This window comes from Galeopterus variegatus, unplaced genomic scaffold (genome assembly GCF_000696425.1).
Source record: "Galeopterus variegatus unplaced genomic scaffold, G_variegatus-3.0.2 Scaffold621, whole genome shotgun sequence".
Lineage (NCBI taxonomy): Eukaryota > Metazoa > Chordata > Mammalia > Dermoptera > Cynocephalidae > Galeopterus > Galeopterus variegatus.
In genome coordinates, this window is record NW_007726732.1 from 89,809 (window position 1) to 109,729 (window position 19,921).

Genomic DNA, 19,921 nt, shown 5'->3' on the forward strand with positions numbered 1-19,921 from the left:
TTTTTTTTTTTTAAAGATGACCGGTAAGGGGATCTTACCCCTTGACTTGGTGTTGTCAGCACCACGTTCTCCAAGTGAGCTAACCGGCCATCCCTATATGGGATTCAAACCCGTGGCCTTGGTGTTATCAGCACCACACTCTCCCAAGTGAGCTACGGGCCGGCCACCTGACTGGATTTTTTATATTAAGGAATTTATTGTTAATCATTAATTTTTTAAAGAGTTCTTATAATATGGAGATACATATTGGAATATTTTGGGGTGAAATAATTAGATGTCTGGGATAGGCTTCAAAATCATTCAGTGGGGGAGGTGGACAAAGGGCTGTGATATGGTAGAGATGAAATATGATTAGCCAAGTGTTGATAATTCCTGAAGCCAGGTGATAGGAGTTTATTCTACTATTTTTCTATTTTTGTATATGTTTTAAATTTTCCACAATATTAAGAAGTAAAAATTATTGAATAACAAAATGCAAATGATTTTACAGCAGAAATAGTATATATACTATGATTATAAGTATGTAAAAATAGGAATGAATATGGAAGAGGTAACATCATTATCTTGGGGTGGTAGGATGTGGTAACTTTTCCTGATTTCCAAATTCCCTGTAGTATTGTAAATTTTACATCTGTATTTTCACAAAAAGAATGGGAGTGATTGTGGCCCATTCCACAACCTCTCCTTACACGGGCCGCCCTTTCTTACCATGTCACTATGTGAATATCTACGTTAGCACGTATCTTAGAATTGTGTGACTCCTTGGCTGTGTGCTCTTTGAGGATCTAATGGATAGTGCCAGACACATGATTAGTGCTTGGTAAATGTCTGTGGTCTGTACTGGTGCAGGTAAATGGCACCAGTTCCTGATGAGGTTAAATACAAGGGATGTGGAAAGGTCCTTGATCAAGAACCTGGTATCATAGAGAGCAGGGTTAAGATAGAGGAAGTGAGGCAGCTACAGGTTGAAGCCATTCACTCTATTATCTTGGGGTGGTAGGATGTGGTAACTTTTCCTGATTTCCAAATTCCCTGTAGTATTGTAAATTTTACATCTGTATTTTCACAAAAAGAATGGGAGTGATTGTGGCCCATTCCACAACCTCTCCTTACACGGGCCGCCCTTTCTTACCATGTCACTATGTGAATATCTACGTTAGCACGTATCTTAGAATTGTGTGACTCCTTGGCTGTGTGCTCTTTGAGGATCTAATGGATAGTGCCAGACACATGATTAGTGCTTGGTAAATGTCTGTGGTCTGTACTGGTGCAGGTAAATGGCACCAGTTCCTGATGAGGTTAAATACAAGGGATGTGGAAAGGTCCTTGATCAAGAACCTGGTATCATAGAGAGCAGGGTTTAGATAGAGGAAGTGAGGCAGCTACAGGTTGAAGCCATTCACTCTGAGAAGTGGCAGTTCTGGGAAGGGGGAAGAGAATGATGGCTGTGGGGGACTCGCGTCGCGGCCGCACAGACGTGAAGCTCTCGAGGCGGAGGACTCCCGGTCGGCGCTCGCGCTCGCGCTCCTGGTCTTCGGCTCCGGCCCCGCGCGCCGTGGAGAAGTGGGAGCTGATCCAGAAGGCCGAGCAGGCCGAGCGCTACGACGACATGGCCACCCGCATGAAGGCGGTGACCGAGCAGGGCGCCGAGCTGTCCAACGAGGAGCGCAGCCTGCTCTCGGTGGCCTACAAGAACGTGGTCGGGGGCCGCAGGTCCCGAGGAGGGTCATCTCGAGCATCGAGCAGAAGACCGACACCTCCGACAAGAAGTTGCAGCTGATTAAGGACTATCGGGAGAAAGTGGAGTCCGAGCTGAGATCCATCTGCACCACGGTCCTGGAATTGTTGGATAAGTATTTAATAGCCCATGCAGCTAACCCAGAGAGTAAGGTCTTCTATCTGAAAATGAAGGGAGATTACTTCCGGTACCTTGCTGGAGTTGCATGTGGTGATGATCGAAAGCAAACGACAGATAATTCCCAAGGAGCTTACCAAGAGGCGTTTGATATAAGCAAGAAAGAGATGCAACCCACACACCCAATACGCCTGGGGCTGGCTCTTAACTTTTCTGTATTTTACTATGAGATCCTTAATGACCCAGAGCTTGCCTGCACATTGGCGAAAACGGCTTTTGATGAGGCCATTGCAGAACTTGATACACTGAATGAAGACTCAAAGACAGCACCCTCATCATGCAGTTGCTTAGAGACAACTTAACATTTTCAAGGATACACTTTGGGAGGGTTGACGGTCTTTGGGGCTTTGAGAGAGTCTTAGTCAAAAAACTCTTGTTTGAGGAATTTACTGCTTTCAGCATTACATTTTGTTATAACAGAACTTGATATAATTGTCTAATCTAGAAATAGTGACTTAATATGACTCTTCTTTTTCTAGTTATGGACATCAGACAGTGCAGGAGAAGAATGTGATGCAGCAGAAGGGGCCGAAAACTAAATGCATACAGGGTGTCATCTTTCTTTCCTTCAAGAAACCTTTTTACACATCTCCATTCCTTACTCCAGTTGGATTTCCTATAGCAAAGAAACCCACTCATGTGTATGGAATCAACTGTTTATAGTCTTTTTCACACTGCAGCTTTGGGAAAACTCCATTCCTTGATTTGTTTGTCTTGGCCTTCCTGGTGTGCAGTTACTTCTGTAGAAAAGTATTAATAGCATCATTTCATATAAACATAAGTAACTTCCAAACACTTATGTAGAGGACTAAAAATTACCTGGCATTTAAGTAATCTGAACCAGTTCTGCAAGTGACTGTGTTTTGTATTACTGTGAAGATATGAAAATGTAGTTAATTACAATTTAAAGAGTGTTCTGCATAACTCCTTAATTTTTACATTCCCTCTCTCTCTCTTCTTTGGGGGTTTCCTTTCAGTAAGCAACTTTTCCATGCTCTTGATGTTTTCCTTTTTAGTAGGAATCCAGAAGTATTAGATTGAATGGAAAAGCACTTGACATTTCTGGGCTGGGGGTCACAAATTGAAATGCCTCCTATATCATATTGTGGAGGTTATGTATATCTGTGACAACAGGGAGTTTTCGTATTCACTGTTCATTTGCTGCTGTTTAAGTTAACAGCTTCCCTTCCCAATAAAAATTCACTTAACATCTCCTGCCTTTGTAATTCACTTCACTGTGTAATAGAAGTAGCATGTTGCTGCCAGACTATAGCATTGCTTTTGGCAAATTAAAGTGCATGTCATTTCTTAATACACTAGAAAGGGGAAATAAATTAAAGTACACAAGTCCAAGTCTAAAACTTTAGTACTTTTCCATGCAGATTTGTGCACATGTGAGAGGGTGTCCAGTTTGTCTAGTGATTGTTATTTAGAGAGTTGGACCATTATTGTGTGTTGCTAATCATTGACTGTAGTCCCAAAAAAGCCTTGTGAAAATGTTATGCCCTATGTAACAGCAGAGTAACATAAAATAAAATTACATTTTATAAACAAACAAAAAATAAAGAATGATGGCTCTGTATGTCGATGTTGAGGGGGGTGGGTAGGGATGTCTACACCAGGGGGCTACTGGAAGGAATGATCAGGGGAAGGAGCAGAGGCCCACGTTTGTGTGAGTCATCAGCTCCAATTAGGGCTCTGAAGGCTGATCTTTTCTTGGTTTTATTCCCCAGGCCTGGTGAGTAATGTGGTGTTCACCAGTCACACCGTGGAGCAGAGGCACCCTCTCCTTGTTCAGCTGCAGAGTCTCATCAGGGCTGCCAATCCCACTGCAGCCTTCATTCTTGCAGAAAACGGGATTGTCACCAGGTAAACTTCTACAGACTCCACTCCGCACGCAGGACCGGCCACTTTCTCAGATACAGCACTCTGGCTATAGCCCACCAGGTCTTTCTGTTGTATCTAAGACCTGGACATTTATAGAAGTCAGTTTTTGAAGTGCTTTTGATGATCTGTAAAAATCAGCAAGAAGAACCTTGTGTGTCAGTATCCTGTAGTGTTTTGAGGTATTCACATTCTCATCCCTTAAGGATAGAAGTCAAGACTCTCTCAATGTTCCTTGTGTTAAGTTGTGAGAGAAATGGCATAGAGAACACAGAACTGATCTCTTTACTTTATGGACCTGGGTCCAAATTACAAACCAGAAATAGAGAATTACTGATTCTGTGTGTGTATGTGTGTGGGTATATGAAGAGAAAAAACCTGGTCATGTAGCAATTTTGTTTGCTCAGTTAGGATACTAAAAGTTGTATGCCTTTCTATACAGTTTCTATTTGAGTCATGTGAATATTTTGTGTATTCAAAAATTAAATCAGCAAGGAGGGAAAAAACTAAATTAAATACAAACCAAAAAAATGAATCTATCTGTACATTAAAGTAATAACAACACACACACAAATTAGTTCAAGTAACTTTTGAACATAATCCGCTGTTGGAACCCAGATTCCAAACAACTTAACTGACTGGAGGAAGGAGGTTATAAATATGAAATGGGGAAGGTGAGCAAAAACCCTTTAAATGTTGAATTTGAATTGGGAACTTCAATATGGGAGGCGCGGCAGCGCTGCCGCCCGAGGGTTCAGATCCCACATACAGACCGGCTCCCGCTCACTGGCTGAGCGAGGCGTGGGAGCAACACCGAGGTTTGCAATCCCGTTGCCGGTCCCTGGTCCGGTACGGGGGCAACACTGAGGGTTGCGATCCGTTGCCGGACATGGAAAAAACAGACAAAAGACAAAAAAAAAAAAAAATGTTGAATTTGAATTGGGAACTTCAATATTAAATTTTTTGAAATGTATATTTCCTAGTTCTTTCTATTGAAAGGGACCAGAACAATAATAATACAACAGCATCATTGAACACCTATACCTCTAGATCTTGGTTTCTAAGTACTATTCCCCACCATAAGGTATCAGGACTCCTTGGAGAATTAGCTGATGGCATGTCAAGGGTAGGGAAACTACAAGGTGAGCCAGGTCCATTTTATGCCAGTAAAGCAAGGAGGTACTCAAAGATTAGTGGAGATGTGTCAAAAGGGAACTTAAGGGCCGAGCCCATGGCGCACTCGGGAGAGTGCGGCGCTGGGAGCGCAGCGACGCTCCTGCCACGGGTTTGGATCCTATATAAGAATGGCCGGTGCGCTCACTGGCTGAGCGCGGTGTGGGCGACACCACACCAAGGGTTGCGATCCCCTTACCGGTCACGAAAAAGACAAAAAAAAAAAGGGAACTTAAGAAGCTCCCACTAGTGACATTTGGGACAGTTTGAGCATAAGAAAGAACAATTGTATTAATATATTACATAATACATGCAATAAAATGAGTCCACAGTGATACCACAAAAGGGGGAAGGGATAGGATAGCAAAGCCCTTCTTTTAAAAAAAAAAAAAAAAAAAAACGATGACCGGTAAGGGGATCTTAACCCTTGGCTTGGTGTTGTCTGCACCGTGCTCATCCAGTGAGCTAACCGGCCATCCCTATATAGGATCCGAACCTGTAGCTTTGGTGTTATCAGCACCACACTCTCCCGAGTGAGCCACAGGCCAGCCCTCAAAGCCCTTCTTTACCAAAGAATGCCAAATAAATAAGGATTGATAGAACTAGAAGAGTCACCATTTTGTAATCTTCAGTCTAATATTTGATTTAGGAAAGGCTCATCAATGTATGCTAAAAGCAGCGAGCAAAAGATTATTGAGGAAAAGGATATTCACTGGTCCACCACCATGTAAAGTATCACTCCACAGACTACTTACTTCTTACAAAGAGGGAGAAGTACCTTTACAATGGAGAGGTCTAGCAGACACTGTGTTGCCAAATGATTAAACTTAGCAAGACCTATAATGGACAGACTGATATCATGTGTCTCATTGATGTGATGCAGTGGGAAGAATAACAACATCACCTGCTTATTAATCTTCACCAAAAATGTTTAACCTGTTCAGATCCCCGTGCCAGACAGCCGCAAAAAAAAAAAAAAAAGAAAGAAACCTTAATCTAATCATGAGGAAACAATCAGATCCAACTTGTGGGACACAAGATGCTGGCATGTACTCTCCAAAAATGTCAACAAACAGAAAGATGGAGGAACTGCTCCAGATTGAAGGAGAATAAAGATTCTAAATTTAATGAGTGATCCTTGATTGGATCGTGGGTCCCCTTCCCCCCCACAAAAAAGGGAAAATTTGAAAATGAATGTATATTAGATCAGTGCTTCTCCAACTTTATTGTGCGTGTGAATCTTTTAGGGATCTTGTTAAAATTAGTTTCTGATTCAGTGGGTCTGGGGTGGGATTCTGCATTTCTAACAAGCTCCCAGGTGATACTAATGCTGTTGTTGGTCCATAGTATTAAATTCCTTGGGCATGATATTAGTATTGTGGTTCTGTAAGAGAATGTTCTTGTTCTTAGGAGATGCATTACTGATATATTTAGGGCTGAAATATGATGCATACAAATGGTTTAACAGAAAATAATGTATGTGTGTTTGTATGTGGGTATGGGGGCATGGGGAGGAAGCAAAACATGCAAGTTAATAGCGACAGCCCTAATAAACGTGGGTCTTTGTATGTTTTCAAAGGAATGAAGACATTGAGCTGATTCTCTCAGAAAATAGTTTTTCAAGTCCTCAGATGCTACGATCTCGATACTTAATGTACCCTGGCTGGCAAGTATCATCATTCAAAAGTAGCTGAGATTTCTTTGTAAACCCAATGATTTATTTATTTACAGGAAAAAAAGAGAAAGTGAAAATATCAGATGTGCTCTACACAGGTGACACATGGCAGCTGGAACAGCCTGCCGTGTCCCAACAGCCACTGGCCTTGCCAGGAGCCTACTGCTCTATATCTTGGGCTCCAAATTGGTAGCCATCCTGGATATTGAGATTTAGGGAGTCATCCTTTAGGCACCAAGCACAACAGTATCCTGTATTTCCTCTAGCCTCTAGTGAGGGTGAGGTGGCTGGCATGGAACCAAGGAGTTATAACCTTCCCAGGTGAGAGAGTTGCTCAGGAGAATGCAGTTAGTGAGTCCTCTAGACTTCCCATGTGACAGGTAGGTTCCCTGCTGTTGTGGCCCAGGGAATGTTCTGTTCTCCACAGGCTGCCTAACAGACCGTGAACCTTTCCAGAGGGGAGAGGAAAAATGAGAGTGTGTCCAAAGTTCATTGTAATCATACTAATACCAGCGTCACTTGAGCACTTATTGTGTGCTACATTGTTCTAAGATTGTGCTCTCCAGCATGGTTGCTACTAGACAAATAGTACTTAATGAAATGTAAATGAAAATTAATAAAAACTAAATAAAATTTAGAATTTAATCTTTCAGTCACACAAGCACATTTCAAGGGCTTCATAGCTGCCTATAGCTAACAGCTACCATATTGGGACAGTGCAGATCCAGAACATTTGCATCATCATGGAAAGTTCTGTTGGATGAGGCTGTTCCAAGAGCCTTGCCTGTGTTATCTCATTTATCCCTTACACCAGGCCTATGAAGTGGATTCTGTTATTACTCTCATTTTTTATAGATAAGGTAGGCAGCAAAGAATTAAATGACTTGTCCAATTTACAGCTTGTAAATGAAAGAGCTGGATTTCAAACCCACTTTGTCTGGCTCCAGAGCCTGTTCTCTGAACCACTGTGCTGCACTTGTCCTGGTATAGAATGAACAATTAGTTTCTGTTCTGTTGAAGATTTAGAGGAAGACAGTTGCTAAAGTCTGGCCAGAATTAATCTCTCATGTTTATTTGGATTATCTTTGTTATCCTTACTCACTTCTCTCAGGCACTTCTCTACATCCTTCACACCACCAATTTTTCGTACTAACAAAAAACCAATCATATTACACTGTAAAAGACAAAAAAACAAAAAACCCAGAAGGTCAGTATGTAAAATTGAAGGTTTTCAGGCATATTCTTAGTAGGATCTTCTGTTTTGAATCACATCATACTTGCTTAAACTTAATACTTGGGTAAGTGGGTCATTCCTTATTCCTGAACAAGGCAATTATATATTAGCTAAAAGGAAACAGATGGAGCTTCTGGGGGGATCCCTCCTCTCCAATGGCTGCAGCTACTGTCCCTCTTGCTGCCTGCATCTCTGGGCCTGGGCCTGAGGCTCCTGCAGTTGCCACCTGTGTCTAGAGAAGCCCCCTTGTCCAGTCTACTGATTCATGGTCAGCATGGCACATGGGGACCTAGCTCAGGGTGCAGACTTACCTGGAGGCAGACTGATGCAGGAGAGAGCATGCTGCGAGGGCTCATTAGAAGAGTCTATGAATCTAGAGTCTGAAACCTTTCCCTTACCAGAAAGATCAGTCCTTATAGAGAATCAGAGATGGAAGAATCTCAGAATAATCCTTTGAGCCCTCCCATCTGAGTCCATTCCTAGCAATCAGATAATTTAATTTTTTAACAAGATGGCAATCATCAGCCTCCTACTTATCGCTATACATTACCTCTCTTCCCACTTGGATCAGCGCCATGACCTCAGAGTGAATAGGCTTTAGTTCCAGGATGCGCTCAGCTCTGTGATGTGCACAGATCCTTGGCCATTTCCCTCCCACAGCCCTCTCTGTTCTCATTGACCCCACTTCCACTTTCTCTGGTAGAACGACTTGTTTCTAGTCTGGGCAGAAACCTTGCTCTCTTCTCCTGGCCCCTCCAAATTCCCTTACGGATTCAGACACCACAGAAGCCAGAGAAGCCCACAGTCTCCAAATGACTTGTTTGGATGGGGAGAGAACATGTCAGTCTTGCAAAAATATTATGCCACCACCTCACTTTAAAGAAACCACAAAGAGTAAGGCACTTTCAACCATCTAAAATTCAAGACTGCAGTACTGTTTTTAAATAAAGGAAACTAATAAAATACAATAGACTGGAGGGAAATGTTTGTGTCAGGCTTGGCAAGGGATCAATATAATATTTGGGAGGCTTGATATTTAAGAAAAGTAACTCAGTCCATATAGATGTTGACAGTTAAGGGCAAATATAAATAGCAGTCATGAAAACAGAATCCAAATCAGTAATATTCAGAAATGTAAAATGGTGTCTCGTTTTGATTGACACCTATTACATTCACCCAAAAATATCTATAATATTCATTGCTGGAGAAATGGTTGTGAAACTAATATACTCATCAACTGCTGGGGCAGTGTAAGTTATTACACATGAGATGGTTACCCCCTTTCTTGGAGTGATTCCAATCATGAGGATTCATCTCGAAGGAATGACAATTCCACAACTGTGGAAGTATGTGGGGGTTCATTATGTATGGTCTGCTAAACTTCCCACAACATGATGGTGAGGCATAGTTGAAGCCCTGAAGGGAGTGGGAGGGGATCCTAAGCAACAGCCCCCACTGTACCAGGAAGGACCCCCAGCCTCAGGTGAGCACTGGCAGGCTTCAAAGGTAGATAAGGTCTTTAACTTCAAAGAACTGCTACTGTAAGGATGTGAGACCTTTGTCCTCAGGAAGCCCCTGCTCTAATGGGCAGACATGCTTTCTAATCTCAAGGTGAAAGAGACATATACACATTTAAACAAGTGTTCTGTTTGCAAAATGGTATACGTGTAAGGGGGAATTCAAATATTATAGGATAAATGATACATAGTTACGTGCAAAGTAGTATATGACACTCAAAGTCCCAATTATTTGTACTTATAATTTTTTAAACCTCTTAAGGTATGACGGTAAATTTGATGCTGGATCAGTCTTCCCACTAATGGTTCAGATCTGTGTATGGTTTGGCCGTCCCTTGGAGAAGAATCGCTTTGTGGCCAAGTGTAAAGGTAAGCCTTGGCTGGGACATGTCCCAGACCCTGGTAAGAGTGCCCCAGGTTGTCGCTGCTTCCTGGCACTGTTTCAGTATCCATGTGCTGTCTCTTCTCCTCACCGTTTGGGACCAAATGCAGGCAGAGTCTCCTACCTCTGATTGTGGGTGGCCACCTCATTTGATCTCCACTCCGTTGGAAGAGTTTTCCTACCCCTGGGATCAGTGGCAGAGCCACTGGGAAGCAGCGGGGGGTGGGGGTAGAACCTATGAACCCTGGACCCTGGAGTAGGGTCCCTCCCCAGTCCCTAACCCTCTCAGCTGTGCTGCCCCAAACTTGGCCTCTGCTCCCAGGTGGGTGACACCCCTGTCCTCTTCCTCCACCAGCAATTCAATCGTCCATCAAGCCAAGTCCCTTCTCTGGAAACATCTACCACATCCTGGGCAAAGTGAAGTTTTCAGGTAAATGGGGGCTTAGATTAGGGAGTCCTACACTGTGGAGTACTTGCAGCTCATGATATGCATTCGTAGCCTCCACCAGTGCTTTGCAGACCACCAGTGCCTCTCAGACTTTCAAAAACCCTCTCCTCTGGGCCTTACGCCGTCAGGCTCTTCCTTCACCCTTTTCCCGCAAGTACCCACTTTCTCTAGGTCCTTCTGCTCTGCTCTTCAGGGGAGGATCTGCCCTCTTCCCCCTGGATGATCTGCTCAGGGCCTCTCCTCACAGCTCCTGGACTTCCTCATTCCAAAGACTTGCACCCCACCCTCTTGAGGCATCTATGGCCTCTTCCTGGACCTATCACCAGGAGCTGCCCCAGTGCTGGGCTCTCCAGGTCCAGATCTTTTCTGACCAAAGTCGTTCAGCCTTCCATTTGCCTTCTCTTCTGTCCAGTACAGCTGTTTATCAGCCTTAGTCCTCTGGAGCCCTTGCAACCTGATACCTGGTAATCTCCTGGGCTTGGGATCCAGGAAGTCCTCAAAACAAGTAGGAGTTGGCTATCTCAACCTTGAGGAAGGGGAAAATATTCCAGGGAAAAGGAACAACATTTGCTATAGTCCAAAGGCAGAAAGGCATATTTCAGGAACACAGAGAGGGTTGACTATGGCTGGAGCATGGGGGAGGGAAGGTGGTATGTCTGTTAGGGCATCTTCAGCTGTTATAACAGAAAACCCCAACTCAACTAGCTGGTGTTAGCTGTATAACAAGAAGTCAAGCGGTTGGGCAGCACAGCAAGGCTACCGAGGACCCAAGTAACGTGTGTCTGTGTTCTTCCATTCTTGGTGTGTCAGCTTGCCCTCAGGTTTCCGTCCCTCATGGTTGCCAGGTGGTACTGCAGGTCTAGGTGTCAACCAGACACTCTCCAGCCAATGAGAGGCTGACTCTTCCTGTGGGTGTCCTTATCAATGGAGACATCTTTTCCTGAAGTGCCTCCTCCCAATTCCTCTGCTGGCTTCTCCTCTCATTGGCCAGGATTGAGTTGCCAATGCCTCTCTGAACCCATCTGCCATGGAGGTATTGATATTGGAGGAAGTGGGGGATGCTGGGTAGTCAACCGTGAGTGTCTCTGGTGGGAGCCACTGAGGGTTTAAGGATGGGCCAGAGAAGCCTGGTATGGGAAGAAGATGGTCAATGTGACAAAATTGTAGAGAGACAGGAAGAGTAAGATCTAGCATTTTACAGCAATATAGGGAGACTGAAGTCAACAATAGATTACTGTATAATTTCAAGTAGTCAAGAGGCATTTTACAGCAATATAGGGAGACTGAAGTCAACAATAGATTACTGTATAATTTCAAGTAGTAAAGAGGAATATATATATATATATTTTTAAAGATGACCGGTAAGGGGATCTGAACCCTTGACTTGGTGTTGTCAGCACCACACTCTCCCAAGTGAGCCACAGGCCAGCCCTAGTCAAGAGGAATTTTATTTTTTTATTTTATTTTTTTTTTAAAGATGACCGGTAAGGGGATCTTAACCCTTGACTTGGTGTTATCAGCACCACACTGTCCCGAGTGAGCCACGGGCCGGCGCAAGAGGAATTTTAATGTTCCCAACACAAAGAGGTGACAAATGTTTGAGGTGATGGATATGCTAATTACCCTGATACAATCATTGCACACTGTATAAATGTACCCACATTTATCACAATGTACTCCATAAATATATACAATTATCATGGGTCAATTAAGAAAAAAAAATTTTAGGGCCAGCCCGGTGGCGCACTGGAGAGTGCGCCGCTTGGGAGCGCGGCGGCGCTCCCGCAGAGGGTTCGGATCCCATGTGGAGACCGGTTCCCGCTCACTGGCTGAGCGCGGTGCGGGTGCAACACCGAGGGTTGCGATCCCGTTACCGGCCAGTAAAAAAAAAAAAAAAAAGAAAAAAGAAAAAAAAATTTTAAAGAAAAAAATTTCAGAGACAGAAGTAGATTAGACTGGGAGGAGGGAATAATGAGAGGTTAGTGTTTAATGGCTACAGAGTTTATGTTTAGGATGAAAAAAAGTTTTGGAAGTAGATATAGGTGATGGTCACACAGCAATGTGCATGTAATTAATTCACACAGTTGTATGTTTAAAAATGCTTAAAATGGAAAACCTTATGTTATATTTTACCACAATTTTGAAAATTAATAAAAAAGGATGACGTCATCATGGTTCACATGGGAGAACTAGATGACATAATCTGTATAAAAGAATCTCTGAATGTCATTAGCCCATACCTTTTGCTTAAATTATATTATTCTATCTGAGCTTTGGCCGCTTCCCCACATTCCCTTCCCTCAGGCTCCCACAGTCAGTCCCACCTGCTTCAGAGATCCTGATGCCTTCGTTTTCCCTCTCACCCATCACCTCTTTTTTTTCTTTACTTAGATCTGCTATTGACCCCCTTCTTGTTCAAGGTTAACCTATCTTCGTTCTGGATCCTTTTCTCATCCTGCCTTTTGGTGGGACTTTGCCCTTTTCTTGTGTCTCCAGTCACTCCTAGCCCCCAGCTCTTCAGCATATAACCTGGGTACACCTTTCCTTTGCCTGTCTACATGGCCTTCCTGCAGCACTGCTGTACTGTTGACCATGCCCTCCTCCCTTGGGATCTCAGGCCTCTGCTGAGACCGCCTCTCCCCGTGCCCACCAAGGGGGCTTTCTTTGCTTCTCCTCAGCCACCTCTTCCATGGAGGCGACCCCAGCTACCACCACCTAACTACATGGATGTCTCCCACTCAGGGTCTTACAGTCTTTCAGATACCACAAGTGCAGAGTAAAACTCCTCCTCTTCTCCTACCTACAAACCTTTTCTTCCCCTTGTATTCCCCCTCCAGGTTAATAGTGTCCACCTGCTCACTCAGATCAGCAAAGCTAGAAACTTCTTTTGCTCCTCCCTCTCTTAGTCCATTTTTTTCTAACTCACCACCAGTCATGTCAGTTCTCTCACCTGCATTTTCTCATGAATCTGTCCTGACCATCTGCATTGTTACAGTCTTAGTGTAGCCTTATCCTTTTGGGGCAGCATCTCAGGGACTAACATTGTTGTCCTTGCAGACTCTGAGAGGACCATGGAGGTCCGCCACAACACTCTGACCAACTCCTTGAGCATTATGCCAGTTTTGGAGGGACCCACACCACCACCCGACTCCAGAAGCACACCTCCAGACAGCAGCGGGCAGCAGGAGTACTACCTTGTATTCATTGGCTGCTCCCTGAAGGAAGACAGTGTCAAGGACTGGCTGCGGCAATCAGCTAAGCAGGTAGTTTCTGAAGCCCAGACAGACTTGGCACAGATGTGACCAGCACAGCTCAGGGCCACTGCTGTTCCCAAGAAGCCCTTCCACTGCCTCCCTGATGCCTCCCTACTGGTCTGCACCTCACAGGCTCAGCCAGCACCTTCAGGGATGCTTTGTGAGTGGGAGGAAGCCACGCGGGACAAACTCTAGGCAGACATGATATGTTCTCTACTCCATGAGTCCAGGTTCTCAGCAGGCTTTGGGTACTAAGCCTTTTGTCACAGCCTCGGGTGTTTAGCTCATCCTAGAACTCTGGGAATAGAGTTGGCTGGCACCTGGGTCTTTTGTAGATGCTCACTGGGGGCCTGTCTTTATACTGAGGTATGATTGGCCTCGCCTGGAATAGCTCCTAAATGGTGCTTGACTGTGAGACCTCAGGCTTTCCCTTTGACTGCTTGTCACTGGTGGAACTTAGAGATGAGCAAAAAGGCAGGACCATGCCCATTTACAGAAGCACTGGGCTCTCCTCTGCTGCTTGTTCCACACTGACCCGCAGGGCTCTGTGGTGGGAAAGAGGTCTTCTCAAGGGGCAGATGGCAGGGATATTATGTCCAGGCCATGGCAGCATGCTTTCCCCTCCACTGGGATCTTAGTCATGTAACCAGCCCCCAGAGCTCTGAGCCCTCACCTACCCATATACTCGATCAGCTCTGTTGGGATCTGACCCCTTCCTACATCTCTGCACAGAAGCCTCAGAGGAAAGCCCTGAAGACCAGGGGGATGCTGACCCAGCAGGAGATCAGGAACATCCATGTGAGTGCCCTGCCTTGGGCTCTTCTCTCAGTGGCCCAAGGCTGTCCTTCTAGGCTTGTATAGCTCCATCTTTTGGATTCCCTGAGTGAGGGGGCTATTGTAGGGCATGCTGGAAGTTCTTGCTTCTCTCAGCTCATAGAGGAAAGCTGGCTAAAGCAATCCAGCTTTGCAGCCTCAGTGAGGAGGGGACAGGCAACCGCTGGTGAAACCTGGGCATGAGATTGAGTAGAGCCAGCATCTGTTGGGGGAGTGGGTGATGGGAGGCCCTGCCTTGTTACCCTGGTTCAAGCAGCTGCAGAAGACTTCTATCCAAGGTAAACCACACATAAACCAACGAGGGCCCAGGAAAAAACCATCTAGATCCAGAAGCTGCTCATGGAAGTTTGTGGAATCCTCAGGCCAGTACACAAGTCCTCTTGATGAACCCTCCCAAACTCCAAGCTGACCCCTATCTTCTGTCCCAATCTACACTCCCACTGGGGCCTTTTCCTGATGGGTTTGGGAGCGGAAGGCTAAAAGGAACAGAGTCCAGGCCCCAGGATGGGCTATGTCACCAGTCCCAGTAATGAGCAGGTGAGGCAGGAAAGTGTTCTGGGACTGCAGGAGCCCCTGCTTTGGACTTGAGAGCCCCTTCATAACCAGCTCCTACAGAGCCTGGATGCTCCTGGGGAGGACAATGTGGGCACCTCAGAAGGCAGTCCTTGTAATGCATGTTCCCCCAGAAGCAGACCTTGAACGGGGATTTGAATACAGGTAGTTTATTTTGGAAGTAAGTCAGGAAACACTAAGTAGGGAAGTGTGAAAGTTAAGAGAGGGAAGGGCAGGGGAGACTGCCAGGAAAGGATGTCGAGGGCTCGGATCCCCTAACTGGCCAGGTGACCAAAAAAAAAAAAGTGTTATTAATCCAGTACCACTGTGAGCATAGGGAGCTTAATCCCATTAGGAATGCCCAGAGTTCCTCACCTGAGAGGCAGGAGAGCCACCATCAGTCATGGCTTGAGGGTTGCTGGGAGGTGTAATGAGTTCCCTGGCGATATAGCACAGTAGGCTGTCCTGCTAGGGTAATAGGCTTGCTTATTTGTTTTTAATGAGCAAGTGGATGATAGGAAGTCATCAGATCATTCTAACAAGACTTTTCCTACAGGTGAAACGCCACCTGGACCCCCTCCCTGCAGGCTACTTTTATAATGGTACCCAGTTTGTTAACTTTTTTGGTGACAAGACTGATTTTCATCCACGTATCCTTGGAAGCAGCTTGGTCCCTGTGTGGAGGCCTGGGGTGGGGAGATGTAAGCTTGTCTGTAAAGTGGGTGTCTGCTGGAGCCCCACAGCCGGGCCCCTGGAGCAGGGTGGTCTCCACATTCCCACAGGCTGGGGCTGGGCACACACAGGAGCAAATCATGGGGGAAGACTTTTCATTTTGGCCTTTTAAAGTTATTAAAATTAGATTTCTTCTTCATTGAATGATTGCTAATGTTACTCTGTGGATTATAATTTGAATGCAGCTATGGTGACATTTTGAGTTCTCTGGTCATCAGAGTCATCATGATGTGCAAGTTGGAGACAACCTGATTACAATAGCTAATCTGTGAAAATATGGATAGGGCAAAATCGAGACATGGAGTTCTCTCTGTACCCTCTGTGCAGGCCGGGTACTCACTACCTCAGTGTTCCCCTCTTTACCTGCTCACAGGTCTCTCTGGGCCCAGGCAGGTACTCTTGTTCTCCAGGCACAGTGCTGTCTTCCTTAATGAGATGCCAGTCATGGATGAGTTCATGAATGACTATGTGGAAGAAGCCAACCGGGAAATTGAGAAGTATAACCGCGAGCTGGAACAGCAGGAGTATCACGACCTCTTTGAGCAGAAGCCCTAGAGGAAGGCTGGTGGCCCCTCCCTGAAGGGGCTATCTCCTTGGCTATGTGTGCTTGCTTGAGTGCATGTTGTCTTTATTCTCTATACAGTGCTGCAGAGCATCACCTACACCACTGATTTGGGGAAGGGTCCTCAAGGATGAGCAGACAGGAACTGCCTTGGGTGGGGAACTAGCAGTCCAGGAGCTCTGGGTCTCTGATAACTGTACCTCCTTTGAGCTGTTGAGGCACTGTGATGGGGAGAAGCATTTGGATTGTGCAGAAGAGCTGCTGGGACTTAGAAGGAACCCTGGCTGCCTGAACTGTGGCTGTGCCTGGAAGGCCAGCTACCTCAGGCCTCAGACACTGCCCCAGGAGATCCCTCATCCCTAATGGACTGCCTGACTCCCCTGCTTAGGCCCCTTCCGTTAAGGGAGCTGGTGGCTCTGCTGGCCCTGGGTCCAGTCTCTGGGGGGAGCAGCACAAGCCCTGCCCAAGCCCAACTCACAGAGCCAGGAGCTTGGGCTGAGATCAACAGCTTGTTCTGAAATGAAGGGATTTCCCTTGTGGACTAAACTGAGGGAAAAGGCATGTTGCTTTTCAGGAGTATGTGGCTTTTGAGTTGCCATAAGCAGTACTTTGCCCTTGTGATGGGTTTTTGAACTCTCCTCTGGCATCACTCGCGTTTCCGTAATTCAGGGACAAGAGCAAGCATGTTGCCCAAGCCCCATTGGCAGTGCTTTGCCTCACTGTTGAGGGAAGCATTCTGCATCTGGTTAGTCTTACGCCTGGGGTCTGATCACTTATGGGGTGTCCGTCTCCAGCACTTAGCTCTTCCCCCAACCTTGTCAAGGAAGGCCTGCTTTTTAGCTACAAAATTGAGGAAATTCATGCCCCCGAAGCATTTTTGCTGGCCCTGGATTTGTTTGGCTCCTGAGGACCAAGAATTTCAAAGAATTCCAATACCCAAGTTAGAATTCCAGTGGCTTTGTTTTCAGCTGGACCATAAAGCAGAGGGGAATTACAAGTATGTCCCATGCCTGACCTTCGTAATTAGTGTGGGGAATGGGGTGGGGGACACAGGCACTAATATTTAGGTGATGTCTGTCAGGACTTAGCGCCTCAGCTGCCTGGATTGTAAATGTTTTCTGAATCTCACATGTTTTTTGCATGCCTTAGGAAGAAGCACATAGGTGAAACCAGCAAAGTTTCAAAGTTTAGTAATGTAGAGGGGTTTTTGAGAAAGGCCCCTGGTGCAGGGGAGAGACAGGATGGAGCACATATGGTCTGTGCCTGGTCACACAGAGGCCTGCATGCAAGTAGCAAAGCAATTGTCAAGGGCTTGTCGGTAAAATATACTTGTATTGGAAAAAACTATTTGTATTTGAAGCCAAACGGACAAAACTCTAAATATCATTGAATAAGAAATCTTGCATCAAGAAAGGCTTCTGAAAAGGCCCATGTGCTCCATTCCTAGCTCCAAAAGCCACTGGTGACAAGGGCCCCACTGTGGAAACCCAAGTCTGGGTGTTAAGAAATCTTGCATCAAGAAAGGCTTCTGAAAAGGCCCATGTGCTCCATTCCTAGCTCCAACAGCCACTGGTGACAAGGGCCCCACTGTGGAAACCCAAGTCTGGGAGCCCCTGACTTCTGGCTGGCCAGAGGTCCATGAAGGGCCTGCCTCTGCTTCAGAATCAATAACATAGATCTTAAGTGCAATTGATGAATAAGCAATGAGTTACTGTAGCTTCCTTTAGCTCTACTGAGCTCTTTTTAAAAACTCAAACTTGAGCAGCCTCAGAAAAGGGAAAGGTGGGGTGGGTGGGTGGGGTTGTGGGAACCACAGGCCATTTCCTCCAGGTGGATTGCTGTGAAGTTTTAAATGATAGCTCTAGGTCTAGGAGCTCGAGCCGTTTTCTGGCTGCCCTAGCCTGGCAGTCTGGCTGCTGCACAAGAGTTTTTAAAGAGGGGTCGGAGCCCGCCCATAAGAGCGGGTCTTCCCACCACGTGGGGCTGTACTACGTGGTGGTTTTTGTTTCTGACAGTTGTCCATAGAAATGCTCTCTCACCAACCCGCCCCACTGTCCCAATTCCTCTTCTCTTAGAGGGAAAACTGATTACCTCAACTTGAATATGAAACTGTGATTGAAAAAAGTCAATACATTAGGAAGTATCAAAGCCAAAAAGGCAAAACTGGCTGAGGCCTCTATAGACGCTCCTCAGCCTGCTTGGGAGTGTGAAGGGGCAATTGGCGAAAGGGCATTCCTTGGGGAGCACTTGCTGTGCCCCCTGGTGAAGAGGCACACCAGCAGTGCACTGTGGCACTGTGTGAGCTCTTTAAGGACTGAGGCTGGGAGGATGCCTCTTCCTGCACTGCCCCTTTGGAAACCTGCAGGGCCTCTTGGTTCTGACTGTGAAATTTAATATCCACTAGATTCCTCCAGGCAGCGCTCCAGGTGGGAGAGCTGGGTCTTAGGCTGTGTCTAGAGGAAGGGCCATGACACTGTGTTTTAGCTTTTGACCTTAGAAGTGGATACCAGGGACCCGGTAAAGACATCAGGGATGGGTCCCTAGGGACAGGCAGAAGTCCTCCAGGGGCTTGCATGCTTTTTGCCCACTTTCCTGTTAGCAGCTTCAGTTTTATATCACCCAGAATGAGTGTGATAATGTTGAAGTCGCTGAAGTTATGGGTTATTTTATGTTTTGATATGGGATTTTTCTTTTTTTGATTGGAAGGAGGGGGCAGAAATTGGAGAAAACTGATCATCGTAGGAAGGGGCCACTGGCAGGAAGTTGAGTTGGCCCCCCTGAGCCCTTGGGGGCTATCTGACCTGAGGCCTGGACACTGGGCCATTCAGGTTGCAAGAAAAAGTTCCCTCCTAAATTCTATTAGGATTTTGGAGAAGTTTTGCACATTAATAAGCTCTGGATTGCTCTTTGGGCTTCTCAAAAGGGAAAAAGTTCAACTTAAAGATTGTAAACTGTTTAAGTATTCCAGCCGTGTTGCTGACCTAGTCGGACAGTTGTACCTCAAAAAGTATGTGAGAAATGGCTTCCTCATTGTCCCAGGTTGTCAAATACTAATGATGTAAGAGCTCACTACGTGCCAAAATTCACTTTTATACTCGTTTTTCAGTGCTTTAATATTTGTAACTTAAATTTTAAAACTCATTTACAAACACTACTGTAACTTCAGTGAAACTGAATTGTGTGATTGAAGCTTTTTGCTTATATAGTATTTATTACACTACTTAATTCAGTAAATATATAAAAGTAGTCTTCAATTTATTTTTATATTATTTTACATGTTTTTACCTGCAGTTGTGTATGTGAATTTACCTTGGTAATTGAGATGTAATGCTAAGGACCAATAAACTTTCACTGAATAAGCAAAGCCTCCCTTCATAGCCTGCCCTATAGACTAAGTACCACGGTGTCCCTGGGGTGGAGTTGAGAAGGCCCGGACCAGGTCTGGGGACCATCCCTTAGCCCCTGCTGGGGCTTCTCTTTGCTGGGGCTAACATTCCCCTCTCCAGACCCCAGAAGGGCCGGCAAAGAATAAAATTTATATGAAGAAACCACCTTGGCTTGAGGGGTGGGCACTTGGGGAGTCCCAGAACCCTGAGAGGGGCTCAGGAAACCAGCTGTGGGCACGGGAGTCTCCCGTGCTGCCAGAGAAAAGCCCTCCCACCCCCACAGTTCCTGGGGGCCCTCCTCTTGGACCGTGGTGCCTGGGTGCGGGGTGCCTGTTCGTGGCCACCAACATCCCGCCCCCCCCCCCCCCCCCCC

General features: G+C 45.7%; 1 protein-coding gene and 1 pseudogene across 1 annotated transcript in view; both read left to right on the forward strand.

Annotated features, from left to right (window-relative positions):
• Positions 1-17,651, forward strand: part of LOC103588823 (chromosome unknown open reading frame, human C20orf194) — a 107,436-nt gene extending 89,785 nt beyond the window's left edge. Inside the window, exons 22-28 of the mRNA XM_008570626.1 lie at positions 6,552-6,638; positions 9,661-9,767; positions 10,136-10,210; positions 13,286-13,491; positions 14,215-14,280; positions 15,425-15,518; positions 16,043-17,651. Coding sequence (XP_008568848.1) covers positions 6,552-6,638; positions 9,661-9,767; positions 10,136-10,210; positions 13,286-13,491; positions 14,215-14,280; positions 15,425-15,518; positions 16,043-16,155 — 748 coding nt within the window. The 3' untranslated portion in view covers positions 16,156-17,651. The remainder of the gene's footprint in view (positions 1-6,551; positions 6,639-9,660; positions 9,768-10,135; positions 10,211-13,285; positions 13,492-14,214; positions 14,281-15,424; positions 15,519-16,042) is intronic.
• Positions 1,071-3,003, forward strand: LOC103588821 (annotated as a pseudogene).
• Positions 17,652-19,921: the final 2,270 nt, after the last annotated feature.